The 25,047-nt window shown below is 43.8% G+C and overlaps 1 protein-coding gene across 1 annotated transcript in view; it reads right to left on the minus strand.

The window, feature by feature from the left end:
* Positions 1-25,047, minus strand: part of LOC129384105 (calcium-activated chloride channel regulator 1-like) — a 548,714-nt gene that overhangs the window by 188,308 nt on the left and 335,359 nt on the right. The window contains exons 8-10 of the mRNA XM_055069245.1: positions 22,287-22,414; positions 19,414-19,528; positions 1,164-1,391 (exon numbers count right to left, since the gene is read on the minus strand). Of these exons, the coding sequence (XP_054925220.1) occupies positions 1,164-1,391; positions 19,414-19,528; positions 22,287-22,414 (471 nt within the window). The remainder of the gene's footprint in view (positions 1-1,163; positions 1,392-19,413; positions 19,529-22,286; positions 22,415-25,047) is intronic.

Raw genomic sequence — 25,047 nt, forward strand, 5'->3', positions numbered from 1 at the left:
AGCAATAAATACGCATTTTGACGGATTCAGAATGGACATTTGACTGGATGTATTTACAAGTAAAACCATGTTTTCCTAGTGCCTGGGGTGGCGCCGTAGTCGGGGAGCCGCTTGAGTGAGGAGCAGGGGCAATGATTCAAAAGGCTAGGTAAAATATCTTTCCGTGTAGTGGGGACAACATAGGGATGGACAGTCACTTCAAACTTCCACGTTGTAAGGTAGGACACACAGTTCTCACACCGCGTCCTGGCGGCGTCTTTCAAGCAGAAGTAAATATGGCGCAACTGGTCATCGTTGTTCAAGTTGTTGAACGTAACGACTCTCATACGTTTGCAGCACGGTTTCCGTGTCTTCAAATGACGATTCGTGGGAGGTCCTTGGTTCCCTGCGAGGCCAGCAGGCACAGTGCCTGCTGGCCTGTGCCTGCTCGGTTTAGGCGGACACGATCAGCTTAGGTGGAGCTGTAGCTGTCATGGCGACTATTGTGGCCTTATACTTCCTTCTCTTCTCGGGAAGAAGTCTGCGCTAGGAGGTCAAGTTTCGAAGCCAGAGGTTAGCTCGATGATCCGGGCTTCCGGCTTCGATTGCCGCTTTGCAAGAGAATTTAGTACATCAATGCACAAGCACGTCCACCAGATGTCACGTTGTAGCGACCGTCAAGAAGGCAATAGGAAAACTAACGTTCGTTGGGAGACCTTGTGCCTAGAAAACAAGTGACAGTGAAACCACTACGAAAGCGGTGAACCCAGCTCGGAACCTTCGGAAATCTGATCAGCGGGAAAAGCGCGACGGCTTTTATACATGGGTCATAGAAGGTTCCATTTCAATCGCTGGATCCGGCGAGTTTTCTAGAAAGTACTACACAATTCGCGTCGCGCACACATGCGATCAGATTACAAAATTTTCGATGACAACAGACAAAGGCTAGAACTATCGATATCATTGGAGAAAGTTCCAATATATGCAGGCGGGTGCTTCGCTAGGCTGTAACATTTGTTAAGCGGTCAAACGCGGTCACTCAATAAACGCGAACCAGTACGCCTGTCCATAGACATATATTCAATGCGTGTGCAAAAAAAACGCTAGAAGATTCCTTCTTCAAGCGCGATTTCTCCTATTTGATTTTTTAATCATTGGTGATTAAAGTCAGTGAAAATGCGTACCTGACAGGCCTTTCTCAGAGCACAGCCGATACACGTCGCTGATCTCGTCTGCATCTTCTTCACAGCATCTCGAAATCCTTCGAGAGTTCCCATGTTGACAGGCTCCATGGAATGCTCTACATGTGCGTTTTCGCTGAAACTGACAATAGCCAGATGGACAGTGTCAGGGAGTAAGCACAAGAGGAAGGCATCAACAGCACCCTTCATTGTTTCCAGTCGCATGTGGTCCTGCAATATGGACGAGATGAGATGAAGTACAGATTAGTTCAGAACATGTGCTATTCTTGGCAGGCGAGGGTAATAATTTTGAATACGGTGCTATAAGATGTCGCCATAGCATGGTTATGCTATGGCGACATTGAGAAGGTCACGTGGTTTTTTTTGCATAACTCGACTGGACGCCGCGTTTCAGTACGTTGTATGCGTGATTCCAACTAATACATGCACTTTACGTTTCAGTGTAATGAGTGCTTTTATCCTCGGCATTACGAGAGGGTGAGCCAATGTATTTTTTCCTTGCACGGGGGGGGGTGTTAACCCATTGCTGATGATGGCAATTTTTGTTCCATATTAACGGACGACGCATTCGTTTCTCACGGCCATCTGATGTGCTTCTCTGCACTCCCAGTAAATGATAACTTTAATATAAAAACAAAAATACAACACATTTTCAACAAGTTCAAGGAGTTGTTCAATGAGAATTTTCAACGAGTTGAACAATCTGCCGAAGTTTATCACACAATTAGTGCAACTTGTTCAATTTGGACTTTCAAGTGTACCTTGTTCAAGATAAACACTTTAAGCGTACCTACGTACTGCAAAATTTGTCAACATTGGTGAGAGGATGCGAAAAAGAAACAGAATGCAGAAAATATAATGGCTCAGTGAGTTTTTTTTCTTTTGAATGCTATTTTCACGCGTTAAGTTGCCCAACTCTCCAGTTCTCAGCCATTATATGTTTTTCTAGCACTGGGTTGGTTCCCTGCGAATTTACATGAAGGAACAAGCAGATAATATTCCAATCTGACAGGAAAAAAAAAACATACGTTGCCTACGTCCTACATGCCCTCTACTAAAACAAATAGAAAGGCACCTAATTTCCGTATATTTTGAAAGAAGGGTGCCTAAATTGTCAACTGAAGAGCTAACACCTTTATAATGAAGCCGAATAAAGAGCAAGAATGCCATGTTCATCGTGAAAATATTATTGCCCATGAAAGTTAGCCTTGCAGATCACCGATTTCTGTTTAATAACAAAAAGAAACTTCTAGTGGCCATGCATTATGGCATTAGGGAAAGCCAAGAGACCAGCGTATTTAAATGTGCATTTGCGCCAAATTACCTGCCTGGAGTTCGAACACTGTACATCAGAATACCTATGCGAGATTCAAGAAAGCAAGATTAAATGGCTTGCGGCTTGTACAGGAGTGTTCCCCTATGACTTCGCTATGTTATATAGTGCCACAAAACTATTAAAAATTGTTGTACGGCCGTTCTTAGCCCAATTTAATGCACGATCATGGTGGTCAACGGCTGTGCGTTGCTATATCTTTCTCCCTAAATGTAAGCAGGCACTGTCACTCGAGGTGGCTGTTGCCTGCCTGGTCCATCTCTATTTTTCTAACTGCCCAGCGTATGTGTGAGTTTTCATACCAAACAGTTACGTAATAAACTCTCCATGTTCGGCTTGTAATGAAATGAAATGTTTTTTTTTTCACGCATAGCTAAAATAGCCAGCAATAGTTGACGCAGGGCAAACAGGTGCTTTGATGCTACTTGAACACCACCCGAGACCCGTCGATTACATGACAGTATGTTCACAGTAACCGAGAAATCGACCTAGCTTCGTATAGGCTCAAGGGCTAATGTCGAATAAAACTGGGCTGTGGCACACCCCTGGTACCAATGTACGTGGTTGGGGACTCTCGGTAGCACGTGACATATCCCTGTACATCTAACAGGTAGTCCTGCAGGAAAGAGTCAGTGGTGCAGAAGAGTTTCAAGTTAATTGGTGTTGTCGACAGCTTGTGATGCATGGCCTGACGAAGTTTGTTGCTGTTGAATGGTCCGATAGAAATTCATGTTCATTAGGTATCAGGCACGTTTATACGCTACAAGCGAATAATGTGTGCAGGACAGGCTCAAATATTTTTGAAGTGGAGCATAGCTGGGAAAAAGGTTTGCAGCTTTGTGGGCCCCTTTTCGAGCCAGATTTCTGGATGGGAGTGACACGTGATATTTCCCATGGTAGAGGGAGCGTCACGTGTTCTGCAGCACGTGTTGCATAATAGAGTTGGGATTCGACTGAGCACATCACTGAACAGGTAAATTAAAGCCATAGGAATACCATCCCGGCCACATGACAGCTATGGTTTTGCGCTGTGAATGCTTTTTGGGATAAGTTCTTCACTAATAGACGCAGTGGCTGGCGCATCACCACTCTGCAGTACAAGGTCGGACGAAGTGGGACCACCGCTTCTGCAGAAAATTGATTGAAAGGAGCAAAGCATTGGTTCTGGCTAGGCCGTAATCCATGCTTATTAATGTTTTAACGTAGAATCTACGAAAATCACTAAGAAACATGAACAAAACAGGTGCTAACTTCCAACTAACGTTTAATTGCAGATATCTTAGATATATACTGAAAAACAGAAAACATGAGACAAAAATAAGAGAGAAAACATAAGGAACCACTTGATCACACCAATACGTGTGCGTTTATAAGAGCTTGTTAACAGCTGTATTCAAGAAATTGCATTTTTTTTTGGAGATAACGAGAAAGGACGGCGTACTGACGCACTCATTAATATTGCTTTTCACTACTGCAGGTTCCATAATCTCGGGCGTGCAACGGTCTTTGTCGCTGAACGAGACGAATATTCTAAATATGCGAAGCACACGCACCGTCACGGCAGCGTAACACTAAGTGTCCCGGTGCCCCTTGTAACATTCCTGAGGTGCTCCTTTAACCGCTCATTTAGGCAGCGTTACATCTGCCCTACGTACATTCTGCCGCACGTTGGCGGCCATTGATACACAACACCATCGGCACATGTGGTTTAGTTGGAAGATAGGAGCCTGTTCTGTTTGTGCCACTGTGTGCGTTTTTGTATATTTTGCGCTGAAACGTGAATAACTATAATGGAAAGCACCGTGCAAGCGCACCTGATACGTTCTCAATAGTTTAATGAGTGCTTGTTAACAAAGAGGTAGCATCTGTTTCACTTGGCATCGGCCTTACTTGCACATATTGGAGAGGTTTGAAGGGTTTGCGAATATTTTTGACTGTGTTAATATAATTAATATGATCCCGGTCGTACAGTTTTTGACTAATATATTGGTGCTCCTTGAAGATAGCTTTACATTTTTTCAAATTCTCTCTTCGCTCATTCGCGGGCGCGGTTTTTGCATTTCAGTGATTTGTGAAGCTCAGTCGAAAATCAAAATGTGGAGCGTGAAATACGAATCTGTTTTATGGCAGCGTCGGTACGCGTTCCGACCCGCAAAATTTTAATGAAATAATGCACTTGATAATTTGAATTATTTCACTTTAATATAGGGGACAGGTCTGCTTAGAAAACTATTGGTAAAAACTTATGTTATCGCATGCGGCAAAATTATATACACTGCGATGAATCTGGCACCCTCGGCGCATTTTCTTTCAAGTCTTGTCCAATTGTTGTCACAATTTAAAGAATGGTGATAATTGTCTATTGAAACCAATTTTCTGTATTCACAGGAGAGACGCACGCTTTCCATGTTCGAAAAGCTTAAGTCCAATATGTTGCCATGAGAGTTCGGCACGTAGTTTAACGGTAAAAGATTGGTCAAAGCAATTGAATCAAGAATTCTTCTCTGTCAAATATAGTTGTAAAGGTAAAATGTGGACAGGTTGCCCCACTGTATTCCACATACGTTAACATCTCCAAAGTATTGTAAGGTTATGATTGTAGGCGCTCATGGGATAAAGATGGATTCGTTGAGGGTGAATGTAAAATGCCCCTAATAGTATGTGCTCCCCCCCCCCCCCCCCCCCTGCAGGGCATGTAGAGACTACTCTACGTGTAGAGACTCGGCTACGGGTACCAGTCCGTGCGAACAGCAATCAAGGCTCCTTCTCCGATGTTCTTGCCGCTACTGCTGTCGTGATCTGTGCGCTAGACGTTATAGTTAGGTGGAAAATGACCTGATGATGACATATCGGAAGGAAGCAACGTGTCTGTCGAAGCTAATATAGAAGCGAATGAAAAGAAATTGCTGCAGAATTACTATTTTTCTTCCTCAGACTGGGAACATTTTATAGTAAAAATTAGAATTGCTATTCATATTTATCATTGCTAAGGCTTTCTGACTCAATTGTGTGAAGCTATACTGCCGCGGAGTGGCCCTTCAAATTGCTCAAATAAGCAGTTTCGGTAAGAAAAAGGGGTCCTGCCGGGGCAAAAATCTTCCTTCATTGGCGTAGACGTGGAACAAGGCATACGAATCCTGCTATCTCTTGGGGCGTTTGCGGGCAGTTGGCAACGCTTGAGAGGTGCGCAGCCAGTTCAGTAAAGGAGCTTTCCGGAGAGAGTGTGGACCCAAAAACGGCTTTCGGTCCCGGGACCATTTTAACCACCTATATATCCTGCTCTCCCCAGCTCCGAGGCAGGCAAGTCAACCTTCTCTCCATGTAGCCTTGGATAACTTGTCAATAGTGGCAGCCTTCGGCGCAGGAATCCGGATGGTAGCAGCATACGTTGTCTTGGACGGGTGCACCGGCACGAGAAATGAGCCAAGACGCCTTGTACTCAGTGCGAAGCTCATAACGCAGAAAGCCCACCTCGACCCGTAGCACACCCATAGGCTGCTGTGCGATGTCAGCGCGCTTTCCCTACGAGGACACTCGTTGTCACTGCGCAGCCGGGCCATTTCATCGCTTACGATAGATATTGCCTGGAACGTCCGCAGGACAAGGCCACGGAAGACAGCTATCTCACCTACCGTCTCGGAACCAATCCCGATTAGAGGAACGCCCGTCGAGGGATCGCCGATGGGGAAGTGGCCGATTTGCTGGCAACGCTAGGCCTGACCGCTGGAACGTCGGCGTTCTGGCACAGGTCGCTCGACAGACCAGCACTACCAGACTTCTGAAGCCCAAGGTTCTCAACAGGCTGTTCAACAACACACTTCACGTGTTCAAGCTTTTGCTTGAAATATAGCAATAAAACTGCTGTTTGGCGTAAAATGGCTAGAAGCTCGAAATCTCAATATCTGCACTAGACGACATCTTGCAAAGAAATTATACGAAAACTCAAGTAAAATATTGAGGCACCATCCCGCCCTGCGAAAGTGCATGTCTTGCGAAACTGTTGAAAACCGCCACTACAGCTGCTAAAACGTGCACGCAATGCTTTAATAGTTGATAGTAATGGTAGCAATGACAATTTTGACAGCACGGCACCACCCATAGTTTTACTGAAACACTTTTGAAATCAGCAGCTAGGCTGGTTCCCTTATACACGAAAGGCTAGGGACCTCACTCCCCACATGGCCGTGCTAGCTGTCGTCGCCCCAGCAGCCTGCGGAACTGTAATCCTTACCAGCAAACGTATGCCGAAAACGCTACGTGCTTGATATTGTTGCCACAAGCAACTTATTACCAATTTTTCGATTCGGATGCTTCTTTCCTGCTCATAAGCTCTCTGTGCTTGTTCTTTATTGAAACACACGCTGTCCTATACGCTGTATGCCTGATTCCAAAGATTCAGTTTCAGTTTCAGTTTTATTCGTCATTCCAAAAACAATAAGTAAACAACAAATAGTATGCAGACGAGGGTCCCAAAGTCAATGACTGCAACGGGACTCTCGGTTCTAAAAATAAAAAAAGAAAGATGTATACAAAACGTAGGTTAAAGCAGCAAATATAAAAGAGTACAAGGAAAACAAATGAATGCGCGTAATGCAATACATTAGTAAGAGACAACAAACGAAAAAGTACATATATCAAAAAGCATAATTATACAGAGAACATAATATAGGACATGAAACTATTTACAATAAGAAATAAAGCATCTTAACTCATGTTTGAATATATTCAAAGATGACGTTAGTTTAAGTGAATGGGGTAGGTCATTCCATATTCTTAAAGCTGAAAACGAGGATGCCATTTTCCCATAGTTAGTGTTACATTTAGGTAATAAGAAGTTGTAATTATGCGCAAACCTAGTGTGGTTGGTATTAGTGAGTAATTTGTAGGCCACAAATTCGTAAGGAAGCTGTTTGTTAAGTAACTTAAAAAAGAAAACGCTTAGATGATACTTAAACAAGCCAGATACAGGTAGTATAAAGTTTGCCTGGAGTAGCGGGAGAGCAGTTGAGTTAAAGGAACTGTTGGTGATAATGCGAATAGCCTGGTTCTGTATGTGTTGAATAGACGAGAGGTGGCAGTTATACGTATTTCCCCAGGAAGCAATACCATAGGTGATATGACTGTGAATGAACGCAAAGTATAAAGATAATAATGCGTGTTCTGAAAAGAATGCACGTGATTTTATGAGAGCTCTTATGCCGAAAGCTGTTTTCTGTTTAATAAACGCAATATGATTAGTAAATTTCAAGTGAGGATCTAATTTTATGCCAAGGAACAAAACACAGTCCGCTGCAGAAATAAGGTGACTGTCGAGAGTTACTCGGGGGAAAAACGGCACGATCTTCTGCTTTGTTTTAAATAACATGAACTGAGTTTTAAGAGGGTTTACAATTAAATGATTTAAACGACACCATTCAACAACAACAACGATGTAGGCACTGCTCGCTTCACATCGCTGAGAGCCTGAAACCTCTGCACAATACTACTACTACTACTACTACTACTACTACTACTATTAATTATTATTATTATTATTATTATTATTATTATTATTATTATTATTATTAGCACGACGCCCAGCAAGGGCGCATGCATGCTTTGCTCGGACCCTTTTTTGGGGGGAAATAGCAGTTCCATCGCTGAGAAAGTGTTAAAAACGTAAGAATACGAAGTGTGTAACTGGCCAGATGACCAAGTGCAGCTTTTGAATTCCTGATCGCACTCCTTTTGCTGCAATTTGTGTGACAGCAGGCTGCTATGCCTAATGACAACGAACGAACGTCTCCTTTCATGGAGACGTTGACAATGAAGCCCTTAAGCGTCTCAATGACCCGTCAATATGGCCAATGGGATGCCTGTTCAAACCGTTCCGTGTGGTGCTTCACCGGGGCATTCTTATTCATTCCGAGATAACTCACAAGCGTCAACGTGGCGTGTGATTTGGACGTCTTTTACCAAAGCGATCTTGTATTTCGCACCAAAGCAGCTGAATTTTTCTGTAATGCCATTTTGCCTTCTTTTCTTATTTTTATTACTACTGAAACTTGATTCTGCAGTGAAATTTCCTCTTGGAGCTTCTTTCCACCGCATTGCAACATATTTCACATTGGTAGAGACTTCAGTGGACCTCAAAAGGTGGCGGTGTACTGGTTGCTATTGACAACTAACTCAGGTGTATTCGGCGCAACGACATGGAAAGCGTAGAGGACTCGATTTGGCTAAAAGTCAGCCTAGCGTGCTGCGAAAAATTTTTCGTTGGATATTTCCATTCAAAGCCCAATATTACCACTCTTTTGTTTGATGAGGTGATCTCTTCTATTGATCGCGTAATATCTTTCCATAGCAAGCAGAGAGTAATCGTTCTCGGTGATTTTGGTACACCTGGAATTGAATGGAACAAGCTTGGATGTTCTATTTCCAATAATTACATAGAGAACAAAATTAAGCATGTTGTTGGACTTTCGTTCGGCTCTCTTAAGTAGCATAAATTGATTGCCAATTCCTGTCGCAACTTCGAGACCTTTACATCTTGAATGTTCAAGTTTTAAATGGATCTCGTTCTCGCACGAACCTTTGAGATTACTGCCTCTGTGTCAGCCCTGAGGCAGAGCTCCTCCAGTGGCAAAAATGAATAATCTCACTTTATTTTCAAGCGTGGTGATTATCTTGGGTTAAATAATTTATTGTCCCTAACCGATTCCTCATTGGTTTCAGAAAAACATCAATGTGGATGACCGAGTAGATCAGTTTACGAAGCTTGTTTTGTGCAGAATGCGCGAATACATTGCCCAGTACGGACGTAAACGCTCTAAATATACCCACTGATTCTCGTCAGAACTTATATACGCCCTAATACATAACGATCGCGCACACTGTAAATCTAGAATACATGTGCCTAGTGAGTAGACAGGAATGCGCTCTTTCCCGACTCTTTGTAAACGCCTCTATAAGCGGAATCAAGATTCATATATTGCATTCTTAGAAGATGATGATGATTAATGTGGTGTTTTGTGGCGCAAGGGCCAAATATGGCCAAAGAGCGCCAATTATTCTTTTGGAAAAGAGTGCCTTTGACCGGCCTGTGGTATTTTGGAAGTAAATACGTAAGCGCTATAATATACCTGGAGAGCATTTCAGCCTGCTTCACTCTAGAGGAGAAGTCCAAGCAGTCGCGGTTTGCTTGGCTGCCCAATAGTCACCATTATATAAAGCTTCAGGTCTCAACGCTGGAGTCAATCAGCAACAGAGGGCGATTCATACATCTAGTGCTGTGTTGTATGAAGAAAAGTTCCTTCATGAATGCGTAAAGCGCTTGAAGCCTTCCCTGTCCCGCGGCCCCGTTGGCATGTCTTCCGCCATTCTTAAAGCTTACTGCAGTATATTTGCTCCAGTATTGACATCTATATTTAACAACTCTGACTACTTCCACTTACCCTCAAATGAGAAAACGTGCTCGCGTTTTTCTCTGTTTAAGTTTGGCTGTAAAACCGATGTCGCAAATTATCGCACTATTTCTCGTCTCTGTGCCTCGTGTAAAATTTCTGAGCTTGGCTCTTTCCCACATATTGTCTTTTATGTGAAGAACTCTCATTCTAAATTAGCATGAATTTCTCAGCGGCCACTCCACTATGACAAATCTCGCAACTTTCATGACAGAGGTCTCCGCGCCGGTACTTCAAAGGGGACAACTTGACATCGCTTACTGTGACCTCAGCAAAGTCTTTGATGCAGTCTGCCACTCACTGCTTCTGATGAAGCTTACGCACAGTGGTGTTGATATGTCAGTGCTCAGTCTCTTGCGCGGTTATCTTCTTGACAGATGATGTTATGTTAACGTCAATGGCCAAACGTCTTCTTTTACGTGACAACTAGAGGCACCCCCTCAAGGACGACTCCTTTGTTTTATTAATAACCCTCATTCTGTTATTCGCAACTCTTGTTCTATATGCCAATGACATCAACATTTCAAAGAAAATTCACACTGTTGGTGACTGTCGCACCCTTCAGTCGGACCTGCTTTCTTTTTCTAAATGATGCAAAATAATAACCTCTTCTTGAACGCAGCTAAGGACAATGTCATAACTTTCACACGCAAAAGAGAAAGCATTCCTTTTTCTAATTCTGTAGATTCTGTACCGTTGTGTAAGGTCCCTGAGGTCAGTGATATTGGCATACTTTCTAATACAATCTTACACTTTTTCTGCTCACACTAAACGCGTTTCTATGTCGAGGTATGTGCTCTCTTATCTCTGACGACTATCGAGGGAATTTGTATCCTACACAGTTCCGCAAATTATACACAGATCGCTGTCTTCCTGAACTTGAATATGCGTCGGTCGTCTGGAATGGCTTTTACAGATACAACAGTGACATTATGGATTGCGTCCAGAACAACTTTCTAAGCATACATCACCACCGCTTCGCCAACGACTTTGCACCTTGTTCTTACACTGTTGGACTATTGTCATTGTCTTTACTTCGCTCCCGACCTAATGGCGCTGACCTTTCCTTTCACTTCAGACTCCTTCATGTTATCCTCATCTGTCCCAAACTCCTCACTTGTAGTATGCTTCCTATTCTGCACAATATCACTAGAGAACATAGACCTTTCCATGTCACTGCCAGCCGTCAATAACACACACCAGTCCACATAATAAAGTGTCGTTATAACGCTTATTTTCATGATCTGGATATTTTCCATAACTCGTTGTCATCGTTCCTTTCTGATCTTTGCCTTGTTGTGTCAGTTTCATGCGTTGTTAAACGGCCCTCCTCTCCCTTTCCTTTTCTATTTACATGCCGCCTTGTTGTTTCTGTTCTGTACTTTTCACAACCATTCTTTTTATTCGTTGTTTTTTTCAATTATACTCATATGCGGTGTTTTTGTTTTGTTTTTGGATTTTATTGTGTGTGTGCCAGCACTCTGACCTTAGGGTTGTTCCTAGGCACGTTAAATAAATATGGTTGACTGATTTATTTTCTTTCTTGACACACTTTCGGGTAGAGTCATCCAGCATAGGAAGCAAGATATCTGTCTACTTAGCGGCGAAAGCGAACCTGTTCCAGATGTAGCAGGCGCCTTCGCCCTACATTTCGGGTCTGTCTACAGTGAAGGGTACAGTGACGGAGCTAGACAGCTTTCCAACCACCCTTGCCCGGTCTCAAGTCTATCGGTCTGAAAGGAACTTGTTTTCACGAGCATCAAACTGTTAAAACTCTTTTTCGTGTGCTCCTGATGACATTCCACCTGCTTTGATTAAGACGTATGCCCCGTGCGTCTTAAAGAAAAATGTTTAATTCTGGTTTACACATTTCCAAAGGCTTTGAAAACATCGCTGGTGGTTACCGTCAGAGGTAAAAACTGCTGTGAGTAACTACAGTTGTATTTCTCTCCTATAAACAGCATCAAAATTATTCGAGTTAAATGCGCACTGAAGAATTTAAGCTTGTACTAAAATATTATAAGTCCTCAAATGTATAGTTTCATATCGGGACGCTCCACTACCACCAAACTCGCCAGCTTCATGATGCACGCCTCTCAACCAGTATATAAGATATGGTCACTGCATGTCATTTAGGTTGACCTGAGTTTGGTGTTGTGTTCCACAAAATACTTCTTGAAAAGTTGGCACACCATCTGTCCTACTCTGTCAGAGAGCTAACAAGGAGCTTCTTACGCGACCAATACTGTACGTTAGCGTAAATGGTCAGTCGTCCAAACTTTATGGTGCTACAAGTGGAGTTCTCCAATTGTCTGCCATGGGCGCTCTTCTTTTCTCGCTCTTCATTAACGACGTTTGAGCTGTCACTCAGAATTATTCACGTTCGTTATATGCTGATGACGAGAATCCTTCTAAGTTGTAAAAATGTTAATGATTGTGCCGCTCTTCGGGAGAACAACGCGAATTTCGCGTCATGGTGCGCTGTAAACAAACTGGTCATAAACGCATCAAAAACCAAAATTGTTAGCTTCGCGCGGAAAACTAACAGGATCTTATTTGTCAAAAGCGTTGAAGACGTTGTCCTGCCAAGAGCACAGGGAAGAAAAGACCTTGGAGTGTACTTGGATAGCTCACCGAGTTTCTCGCACAATGCTCAAAAGACGAGGCAGCGTGCACTTCGAACTCACGTGACAGTATACCGGGTAACGAGGTAGTTCAAACAACCTGGGTCATTTGTAAATTTATATAAGAGCGTATGACTTCCACTTTTTCAGTACGCCTGCGTCAATTGGAACGGCATTTGAAGGTCAGATTCTGAACTTCTCGAAAGCTTGCGAAGAAAGTTCACATCTATATTTGAACAGCGTTTGCGAAGAAAGTTCACACCTATATTTGAACAACGATTCTGCTACAAGCGTTCCATCTCCATAGAGCTAACAGAGACACAAACGTTACCTAGCTTCACCTGTAGACACAAATATTGTGATGTTTTTTTTTCCCCCACAATTATAATAGATGAAAAAACCTGCCTATGGCAGTTGCTTTGTAATTTACGCATTTAAATGAAAAAAAGGCACAAGAAAACAGCGGCCCTTTCAGCCTTTCCATTTTTGTGACCCTGTATCTACAGGGCAGGCGACAGATAACGCCCACTGTCTGGATATCGACAGACCTGGATTGAATATTTTCCTGAAAGTTGTTGGAGAGGAATTTTAATAACTGAGCAAAAACTCTCGTTTGTTGTGTGTTGCGTCATGCTGTAATTTTTTATGTTTCCATTTTTGTTTCGTATTTTATTCGTGTACGCATTTTATGCTCTGTTAAAATCTGTATTCGCGAAATAATCTTTCGTTGTGTGTGCGCTTGCACTCTGTTTTGCTGAGCATCGTTTTTTGAGTGCGCCAGCACAAAGACTCTCGCTGTTGCTCCTGAGCACTTTAACAAACAGCTTTAATTGATTGATTGACTATAACAATTGTTAATAAAAAATAAGACATCCACATAAACGTATCAAATTCCTACAATTATTGATAATTATTATTATCATTACTTGCGCTTAGGTTGCAGTGAACTATACTGCACCCCTATGACGAGGCCTGCGTTGCTATTTGCCCTGCGTGAACCCCTAGACAAGACCACGTCACTAGGGATCACTGTGACCATCACAGTGAGACCACACGCTAAAAGCACTTCTTGTTAGGCTAGTTGGTAGCTGTTAAATATAAAATATGAAGACGGGTGATTCCACGAGAGATCAACACGGGTAAAAAAAATTCGTATTTGAGATTTCATTGAATATTTTATATTTTATGCGCTTATCACTTGGTAGCACTAAAGGGAACGTGGCTCCTTTTTTTATATGAATATTTTAGGAGGAAAAAAAATAACCACATTCTTCAGTGTGGAGGTGCCTATTTTATGCCCAAGGCATTTTCACAAATTCACAACGATGTGAAATACAATATGTTACAGCTACGAAGGATACATTCTTGTGTGTAAAACAGACGTAAAGAAGGGTCAGCTAGCACTGTTTGAGCCTTCCGTGCAAAACGGAAGTGTTTAAGAAAAATTCCCTAATTTGGTACAATCTTCAAAAGTTGCTACATTTACGATTTTTTATCACCTAAACCAATTCATGTAGCCCATTGAAATTCGCTAGACTGGGAGACCTTGACTTATTCAATAATTGTGCTGAATATTCTTGCTGTATCACAAATTACCACTTCTAGAATTCGCCTCAAATTTGAAGTTTTGACAAAAACGAACGGTATTGAAAAGTCAAAATAAAGAAAACCCCATCGTAAATTTTTCTCAAAATCTCGTAAACAACTGTTCACAGGCACGTGGAAAAGAATGTTAAAAACATGTTGCATAATTTTACTTGTAATCACAATACAGCTGGTAGAAATGAGCGTTTTGCCAGAATGCAGCAAGGTGCTAAGAAAAAGGGACATCGGGGTAAAAGAAACGTGCATAAGGCTCTTACTTGCCTAAACTTGATCGTAATTGCTACGTAAAGGCAGTTTTGGTGGTAAACTGGAATTATTTCAACCACGCCGTTCTAAAATGTCGGGATTTCCGACATAAATTCCTGGAGTTATGCTTCTCATCGGCCATCATTGGCGCCTATATTTAGTTCATGCTTTCAGATGCGGCGGCTGTAAAAACAGTCTCTTTTGATCGTGTTGGTAGGGTTTAGCAGAATAGGTAGTGAATACACGGGAGGTGTTGGTAGAAGGATCAAGTGAAGTAAAATACGTTGAAATTTTATGGCAGTGCGGCCGCCGCCTTAAACAGAATAAGCTACGTACACTCCCGTTGGTTCGGATGCGCTGCCGTCGGCCGTCTACTCAAGAGCTGCCTTCTGCTCGACAACTCCGATATTAGACACCGTGTTCCCCGTTTTGGAAGCAATGATTTAGTTTAAGCTTTTTCAGGTATAGTTGGCGTACAAGTTATTGCCCCAGCGATGGCGCTCTTTGGGTAACACAACCTAATATCGAACGTCATGCTCTTGCTGATTGCAACCGCCGGAAGCAATCGGGGAGCCAGTAATATGTCGTAGGTACCATCCATTAAACACCACCTATAGCTGATGGCACAGTTATACTTATTATAAAAAAAGGCATTTAGATTAGCTACGGAGTCAATCTAGTACACCTTAATTTTCGCCTCCACTTCATTCAGGTAGGAGCTCTTATTTTGACGTCTGCTTGTATCAGGCGTGAACGACCTCGAAACAGACGACAGGCCAGTTTTGTGCTGAGGGTTCTGCGCACAGTCGTCATTCATCATAGACAAGCGCTAACAGTGTTCGCAGTAGTTTTGAGGTGTGAGTAGAGGTGCGGTGGCTCACTGTTACAGCGGTGATAGCGTCTTTTTTGCAGATTACTTGAAGGTGCACAAAAAAAAAATACTGCTTCAAAGAAATTTGCGCAAGGTTGGAGACATTGGTGTATCTGCACTGCAAAAACTCTTGCCGCGAGCTGCCCGCCATGCACAGCATGACGACCAGATATGCCAAAATTGCTTCCGGTGACTAAGAGAAATGCTCTATTTTTCCGATGCTTCCCCTGCTGAAACAGCCGATGAATTCTTACCAGAAGAAGACGAACTGGGAGGTGGACAGGAGTGCCTACATGCACTTCAAACTTTGCCTCCCGTTCATCAGCAGAAGTCGGATTCGCGACTATGGAACTTTCGCCCGGTGCTAAAGCAAATTCAACTCGCTGGCACTGCAAGGTCGAAATGTCACTTCGTAGAGTGCAAGCGCCATTTGGACCCCTCAGGTACGAAATGCGGCGTGTGCATCGAAGGGTTCACCAACTTTAAAAAAGCCTATGACATGTGCTCTTCGTATCAAGAGCGGATGCGCTTGTTGACTGCTGCCAAGCCAACTGGAGCGCCGAAAAGTTCAAGCTCTCATTCCAAATTTGTCAGCCTACATGATATACAAATCCCGACGTTGGCGCGACAAGCGTGGAATAAGGTCTGCACCAGACGCACCAGACGCACCTGAGAGATCACGGTTGAAACCAACAGACGTCCAGACCGCTGCGGAATACTATACCAAAGATGAGCATGGATGTTCTCGGCAAAGTGCCAACAAAAAAGGATGTAGTATCTGTTTCGATTGATGGGAACAAACAGTATGCTGCCAAGAGGTTCATGACCCGCTCGGTGCGGGAGACATATCGTGTCTTTAAGGAAGCCAATCCAGATACATCTATTGGGCTCTCAAAGTTTCATTCTCTCCGGCCAAAATGGGTTCTTCTTGCTCCACAACAAGAAGTGTGCCTTTGCATATATTGTGCCAATGCCACACAGTGTGTTTCCGCGCTAGAAAAGCTCACTGAAGGTGCCTACACAATTACCCACCTCCAAGAGCCCTGTCTTTGCACCTCGCCCACGACTGATTGTTTCCTTGGCCATTGTGATTATTGTGCAAATGAGGATGTTTTAACTACTACAAGTTTGGGAATCCCTGAAGAGACATAGGTAAACTATGCGGTATGGGAAAATGGCACCCTCGTAATAAAGACAGCACAGGCTACTACCTTTCTGCGGGAGCTTGGAGTATGGCTTGTCAAGTGGATCACCCATGATTACATAAGGGGCATCCAAGCATCAGCAATACACGACGCCAAACGGAATCAACAGCACGGATCCCGTGTCTTTCACTTTGACTTTGCAGAGAATTTGACCGCTGTTGTACCCAACGAGGTACAATCATACCATTGGCACTAAAGACAGGTCTCGCTATTTACGAGTGTCGTCACGAGTAGAGGACCCACTCAATGTCTTGCTGTCATCAGTGATGACGTATGTCATGATGCTGCACACGCTTGCTTTGAACTGGAAAAAATCTATGAGTGCATGAAGGAAGAACTTCAGCTTGACAAACATGTTACATTCGTGTCTGACGACGCCAGTAGCCATTTCAAAAACAAGTATCAGCTCTACGAGCTGTCAGAGAAGGAGCACGCGTCAACGAAGTGGCTTTTTTCGGCCACAGGATATGGCAAAAACGCTTGCGATGGCGTTGGTGGCTTAGTAAAGCACCAAGCCTCACTCTACAATCTCAGAGCAGGCAGCACTACAGTCATTAGGTCAGCCTCTGGAAATGGTGGTGCAGATGACCACAACGCTAAAAAACGTAAAACTGCTCTATGCAGATGCGGATGAAGTAGAGAACTTTCGCCGCCTCAAAAAGAACCAGCGGAAATCTTTGCCACGTGTTCCAGGCATACGGTCTTGGCACATTTGGTTAAGCGAGCCCGAAGCCAGCAATTTCGATCGCGTTGTATTAGTGTCTCGCACTGCTGCAGGTAATTGAAAAAGGATCAAGCCTTTCTGAGCGTATACATCGGCCATGCCCGAAGTTCCTTGTGCCCTCTACCTGCCTCCATGTTAGAGCACTTCAATGCGGCATATGCGTCAGTGTACACTGATGGGTCAGTAAGTCAAGAGGCAAGCAACTGTGCCACTGCGTATTGGATTCGCTCCATTACAACTGCGTGATTTGGCCCTCTGGATCAGTTGGTCCTACAAAAAAATGTGGAAATAGCTGCCAGTACTGCAGTGCTTCGTAAACTGAAGACGTGTTCTCAGCACGCTATCATCGTTTAGGATTCGTCAGTGGTGCTTCAACTATCCTATGCATTGTATACCAGCAAGTTTGGCCGAGAGTTCATCTGGTCCTGCCAATACTTCAATGAAGAAATAAATGCTCTACTTGAGGTTTTGCGCAGAAGGCAATTTCCTTATGAGTGCGCGCAACAGGTAATGTTTCCCAAAAGACCCAAGTATCTGAAAGAGGAAGTGTCGTGCTTCTTTCCAGTTTTTCTAAGAAACTGAACTTTCCGACAAGTGGTGATCCTTAGGGACTGTGAACTTTTCATTATATAGCGATCTAACAGTTCCTTTTTCTTTTTCTTCAGAGCCGGTAAAATAAGCAATCGCTGGCACTATCTGCCGGCTAACCCTGCCTTAACCACTATCGCTACTCCCACCACCGCCTCTTAGGTTTTATAATGACGTTCATGTAATGACCAGTACGACATTTTCAGAGGCATTTACCTGCTGTACAGTCTGTTAGCTGTGTACATTCACACAGAGTTAACCGTTAATTCTGTAGCAGACAAATAAATGCAAACCTACATTAACAGAAGGCACAACTTATCTACGCTACAAGGTGCAGGCACTTGCCGTTAAATAAAATAAGTCACGTAATAGTTATGTTGAAGCTACTTTATTCCCATTCAAGCGAATATGTAGTGTACTAAACGCACTTTTATGCAGAACTATTAATTATGAGGTCATAACTGCCTTTACGTCGCAATCACGGTCAAGTTTAGGCAAGTCAGAGCCTTATGCACGCTCTTTTTACCCTAATGTCCCTTTCTCTTAGCACCTTGCTGCATTCTGGCAAAGCTCTCATTTCTGCCAGCTGTATTGTGATTACAAACAAAATAATTAGACATGTTTTTTAATATTCCTTTCCACGTGCTTGTAAACAGTTGTTTACGACATTTTGAGAAAAAATTTACGATGGATTTTTTTTTATTTTGATTCATAAATAGCGTTTATTTTTGTCAAAACTTCAAATTTGAAGCGAATCTTAGAAATGGTTATTTGTGATACAGCGTCTCACAGTCCAGCGAATTTCAAAAGGTTACATGGATTGGTTTAGTTGAGAAAAAATCGTAAATATAGCAACTTTTGAAGATTGTACCAAATTAAGGAATTTTTCTAAAACACTTGCGTTTTACACGGAAGGCTCAAACAGTGCTAGCTGACCCTTCTTTACGTCTACGTTTTACACACAAGAATGTATTCCTTGTAGCTGTAACATAATGTATTTCACATCGTTGTGAATTTGTGAAAATGCCTTGGGCATAATATAGGCACCTCCACACTGAAGAATCTAGTTATTTTTTTCCTCCTAAAATATTTATTTAAATAAAGGAGCCACGTTCACTTTAGTGCTACCGAGTGATATGTGCATAAAATATAAAATATTCAATGATATCTAAAATATGAATTTTTTTACCCGTGTTGATCTCTCGTGGAATCACCCAGACGCCAAATAAACGGACACACACAAGAGAAGAGAACGGGACAGGGCGCCCTGTCCCGTTATCTTCTCTTGTGTGTGCGTGTGCTTCTCTTAATATTTTATAATGAGAACACACGGTAACTGACAATCGGAAAAAAAGAGCTATCAGTGCTTCATCTCTTTCTAGCGTAATGAGCATGGCTCAGGTGCGCGTAAAGACGTTACTTGTCTATTTGAGCTGGAATTCTATTAGGGTATTGTAAATATAGGGATCGGTGCTCAGTGATTGCTTCACAACATAAGGTACCACATGGAAGTTGCGACTGCATTTATGCCTATTGGTTGAATATCCCAGCAAGTTATTAATAATAAAGAGCGCAGGAAGCAAAAGGTTCTTACACTCATGCTGCCGGATACGTCTAAAGCAAGAACAGCTCGTCGGACCTCGCTTGGTTTTTGCTGGAGTTCTATGATGTCCACCTGGATCGGCTTCGACATATCTGGAGCAGGCAGCCTGAACACAAGGTATGAGAAAAAGCAAGTTGCCACTTACAAAATATATATATACTCCTAATACAGACTAATGCCATGCGCCAACAGAAGAGAAGATAGGCCCAGTGTACGGGCAAACACGAAGGCATATTTGTTTTGTTTTTTATGTTGTGTTAAGCGAGAATCGAGAGATTAGCGTAAGAGACTGCATATAATGGAAGGTAACGTCAGTCGATGATATCCATTTGTGCTCGTCTACTTCGCTAACAGCATTTTCGTGGTCTTGTGTCATTTTTACAACAGTGAGACTGTACTAGACATAACTTCTTCACGCTATTTAATTTCTTCTTTTACCGCTCCGTACTTACTTTTTGCCCATAACAGTAATCGGAGGTTGATTGTATTTTCCGTACAGGTAGCACACTCTTATGCAATCACAGAAGATGATATAGGAACACTACTTTTCCATTATCAATTTATATATGTTTGTCGTCTTGTCGTCTGAGCACTGGTAATTGAATTAAGCAACATGCACGGGACTTTATCGACCTTGTGAGCAAAGCCCCATCTTATGAGAAGTAGATTGACCATTCATGGCAGCATAAAATCAGAACATCCTGCAGGGTGTCAAAATCTGAAAAGTGCTCATGATAGGGCAGTTTCACCTAAGCAAACGTACTGTTTTCTTTTTCGCCACACGTAAGGGTATTATTTCTAAGGCGAGAGTATTCAAGATTTCGTTGGGAAAGCAGTAATGCACTCAGTGCGAGCAAATGCGGTTTACTACTTCGACAGATTACCTGCAATTAACATACGAAAACAGCAGAAAAGAATGCGCTACCGTGACATCGTTTTCAAGGGCTGCTAATTAATTTTGGCCGCCTAAGCTGTTGCAACATGCTCTTGAATCTACGTATTCAAGGCCCGTCTCATCCATCTTCAACGAAGTGTGCTCGCCCGTGGCCAGTAGTTAGGTCCACCACTACACGCTCAGAAAACCTAAAGCCGCAGCTGCTTAAAATTGCGAAAGGAAATTTTGTTCATACTATTTTTGTGGAAATACTGTGAGCTTTCATTGCTTTTTCCGTATCGCACTTTGCAGCTATCATTACGCTTCATAGAAAGATGTAGCCAGAGGACAAAATGCGATGTAGTTTCCTCTCCAGAGTTTTATCAAGGGTTTGTGGCACTGGAACAGTCGTAATGTTGCCGGCATTGTTGTAGTCGTGATGCCGCCAACATTGTCCAGTTCCTGCCTTTGACGGCAGCTGGCGAAAACTACTTCTCTTTCTTGCTTTTCTTTCCATCACATGAATGCTGGAACTATTAGGAACAAAGCCGATAGTTAGGCTACGCATTTAATGGGCACCTGAAGCGCTTCTAAAAAAACTGAGCTCTCAGCGAATTATGGAAGTTTTTTACTCCCTCAATACGAAAATCATAGTTTAACAGGCCACGATTCACAGCTATTCGCTTTATTTAGCAAAAACAAGCCGCAGCGTCTGTGGCAGATGCCGTGCGTGGGTTGACGGGCTCTGATGGCTAAGACGATCGTGACGTCGTCTTAGGTGTCGGCGGGTTGCGTGAGTCGAATAGAGCACTCACCTTACCCCTGTATTGACGTCATCCTCGCGCCCCGGCTTGCACCGCTACGCTTGGCCGCAAGGCGAGGGGGAGGGGCGGAGTTTCAACAAAAATTTGAACGGCGATTGCAGCGCTGCTACGTGCACAATCGAGAAAATAACTTCAGGAGTTGAATTATACTAGGCAGCCTTCGAAACCAACGCAAATCTACCAATTCTAAAACTTCTTCAGCGTCCCTTTAACGTTCTTGCCTTTTACTGAGCAAGCAGGCAACAGGAGCAGAATAGCAGTTTTATCTGGTGCAGGAAAATCACAATACCCCTAAAGTCTAACGAGCTCGTTACCCATTGGATAGTGTGGATTGAATAGTTGGGTTTGAAAACTCAACAAAGATCCACGCACTGAATTTCTGAGCACGTATTGGCGTCACATGCTCCGAGCGTATGTCATGCGTTACTTTCCACGCGCTGTATCTTGTGCTGTTCGCATAATCACTGCATTGTTTATTTGTAACGTCGCGTGAAGAAAAAAAAGAACGTCTGGCATGAGTGTCAGTTAATTCCAGCCTTTACGGACGATTACTTACGCCAGCGTCCCCAGCATCATGCAGGCCTTATACAAAGATTTGCTGGATTACAACAGAGTTTTTCATGCCCGGCACATAACATTCAGTAGAAATATGTTGCATATTACCCATAATGCCTGGCAAATATTATAGTTTCCCTGCCTCAATAAAACTAAACGCCCTGAAGACACTACTGCGCACTCCCGCAAGGTAGCGCGCCGCCTTCGCGTCGCGTACCGCAGCGCCTGGTTCGCTAGGCGAATGCGTGCAGGGAAGAGCGGCCTCTGCCAGCGAAAACGTGCCGCCTTCTTGACACGTCCCCATTCAACAACCCTGCCTGGTTGACGAGAGGGAGGAGGAGGAATGAGCGTTTATTGAAATTTTTTTTTTTCTGTTTAAACATTGAAACGTGCAGCTTTGTGCAAAATAGCTGGGCCACCTTATGTTGACCGTATTTATCGTTAATACGAGCAATATAATTATGCGTGCCTTTAAGTTTTTCCTGACAAACCTACAAGTTTATGCGCTTACGGTTATAGTATAGTGTTACACCACAACATCACACAGAGCATTGTGCTCAAGTAGGATTTCTGGGACGTCATTGATCTGGACAATAGCAAAGTACACGTACCGCCTGAAGTCTTTGTGCCGCATGATGACATCCCAGGTGGACGCGCCCTTGCACATGTCGTTCTGCATGTTCGGTGCGAAGGAGTTGTGTTGAAGCTCTCCCGCTTCCGAGTCACAAAAATGAGTTACCTGTAAAGCAAGTAATGCTTCTCAGTATAAATGGAAATAGGCATTTGTAGATATGTAGCCAACCAAATTATTATTTCACTAACAATTAAGTTCCAGTTCTCGCTTTTCATCCGACTAAAATGGGTGTTTTCTTTTGTTGCCTTGGGCCAATAAAAGCTTTCACAAACCATGGACGAAGATTGGCAACCTGAGCGAATGTAAGCTGATGGCTTCCAGATAAATGCTCGCCATATAGTGTGAAATCCCTAGCACAGAGCAAACGCACAGGCTGCCATACGCAATTTTATCTACCCCCTGAAGCCTCCCAAAGTCTGCCGTGTCTCCTTCACCACTACAGACCAAGAATAGCATTCCCTCCACACCATGGCTAGAACAGCGCAAGTCCTTCAGGGCCAGCATATCTCCTCTTCTTTAAACCTTGCCGCTTGGGTGCCAAGTGTTGGTACACAAATTGATCATTTGTTTTGCCCTGGCTTCCACGTCATTACCCGCTGGCAAGCGCAGACACGGGGGAAGCCTGCGAAGACGACGACTGTACTAATCAGGTGCCAGACCCTGTGCTTGACTGGGCTTAGTGCAATGTGAAAATGCTAACGAGACCGAACATACGTCACCTGGTATGGGGCTGTGTTTTCTGCAGTGCTCGCCAGAGGTACGCAGTCACTATGCCAACGCTGCGCGAGCCTACTAATCCGCAAGTTGAGATTCAGCATCGTCTCATGGACCTCTATAAATTTGCGAGAGACCGGCATTGTCGAAATGCTCTAACGCCCTTTTTTTCTTCCTTCCCCGCTTCTTCCCGAGTTAGGCCTATGAGCCATCCTTCTCACAAAGAAAATGGTTGTTCACTCTTTCATTAAATAAATGATAAGCTTGGTTGGGATTTTTGTATAGTGTAGTATAGTATAGAATTATTGGCGTGTTTGATTGCATAAATCCTGTATACAGTTTCATCAGTCCCAAAGGTTTCGCGAGACAGCACACGTGTCCCTAATACGAAGTAGATAGTCTGGGCTGAACGTGGAGCATAATTTGGTTGCGCGAGAGCACGTGCTGCTGCACGGCCGCATTTGTATCGGTGGTGAATGTACGACGAACCCCTAAAGTTGCAATGCGTGCTTGTGTGTATGGCATCTTAAAAAAGTGTTTAGTGCGCTCACACACTTAGCGTTCTTTAGCGGACCCATAGGCAATAACTTTGGTCGTCTGCACATACCGCACACCCATTTAAGCGCCTAAACATGTCGAATCAGAGTCAAGCAAGGAAACTGCGCCACGCAGACACACATGCGACGATTGTTCATGTTCTATGTTAAATGACCCACGGGGTATCCAGTGTTAACAAGCCGCAATGTCGCTAATATTTTCTGACAAGATGCAATGGTCTTCTGAAACCAAAGACGTTATCCGCAAAGTTGAGACATGCGGCTTGGTAGTCATTCGTGTAGTGGAGAATGACCACCCTTCAAATATTGTCACGTAGTGGTGACGTTGGAGAACACAGTAGCAATACTGTGAAAGACAAAACTAACTTTTATTGGGCGAACCTGCGTCCAGAAAAACAGGCTACACTTCTAACACAACGATAGCGGCGAACACGGTCGGCGATCGTCGAAAATCTGATCAGCGGGTCAAGTGCGTCGGCTTTTATACATCAGTCGTCGAATGTTCCAGAGTAATTGCTGGGACCCGCGTGCCTTCCAAAAAGTTCATTATTCGCGTCGCGCACACATGCGCACAGATTACACAAGGTTTGCTCACAGACAGCGGATGGAAGCGTCGATAACAATCCAGAAGCTTCCGATACATGCAGGCGCGTCCTGCGCTGTGCGATAACATTTATTAGGCGGTGAAACGTGTCGCCCGATTAAGACAAACAAATACACATGTCAATACCCCCCCCCCCCTCTTAATAAGCATCGACCCGATGCTGCAAACAAGCGAAAGCAATAAAGAAAAGCACTCGTAGCAAAGAAAACAAAATAAGGAAAGTTCGTCAGCGTCCGTAACATGGTTTAAGACGCACCACGTGGACCCCGTCGGATCGTGCACGGCGCCGCTGTGAATGCGAAAAGCCGTCTGGCACGACCTCAGTCTAGCGCGCCAATAGGTTGGATGACCTTCTAGGGTCCGAACCAGCGTCGCAATAGTTTCTCACTCAGTCCTCGTCGGCGTATCGCGGTCCATACCCAAACACGGTCGCCGGGCTGGTACTCGACGAAGCGTCGTCGGAGGTTGTAATGTCGGCTGTCAGTACGCTGCTGGTTCTTGATCCGTAGGCGGACGAGCTGTCGGACTTCTTTGGCGCGCTGGAGATTGGTAGCGACGTCAAGATTCTCCTCGCCAGTGACGTGCGGCAGCATGGCGTCGAGCGTCGTCGTCGGGCTCCTGCCGTAAACCAACTTGAACGGCGTGATCTGTGTTGCTTCTTGCACCGCCGTGTTGTAAGCGAACGTTACATACGGCAGGACCGCGTCGCACGTCTTGTGCTCGACGTCGACGTACATTGCTAGCATGTCGGCGAGGGTCCTGTTCAGGCGCTCCGTGAGACCATTCGCTTGTGGATGTTAGGCAGTTGTCCTCCTGTGGCTTGTCTGGCTGTATTGCAGAATGGCTTGGATGAGCTCTGCTGT

Source organism: Dermacentor andersoni, chromosome 9 (genome assembly GCF_023375885.2).
Source record: "Dermacentor andersoni chromosome 9, qqDerAnde1_hic_scaffold, whole genome shotgun sequence".
Classification (NCBI taxonomy): Eukaryota; Metazoa; Arthropoda; class Arachnida; order Ixodida; family Ixodidae; genus Dermacentor; species Dermacentor andersoni.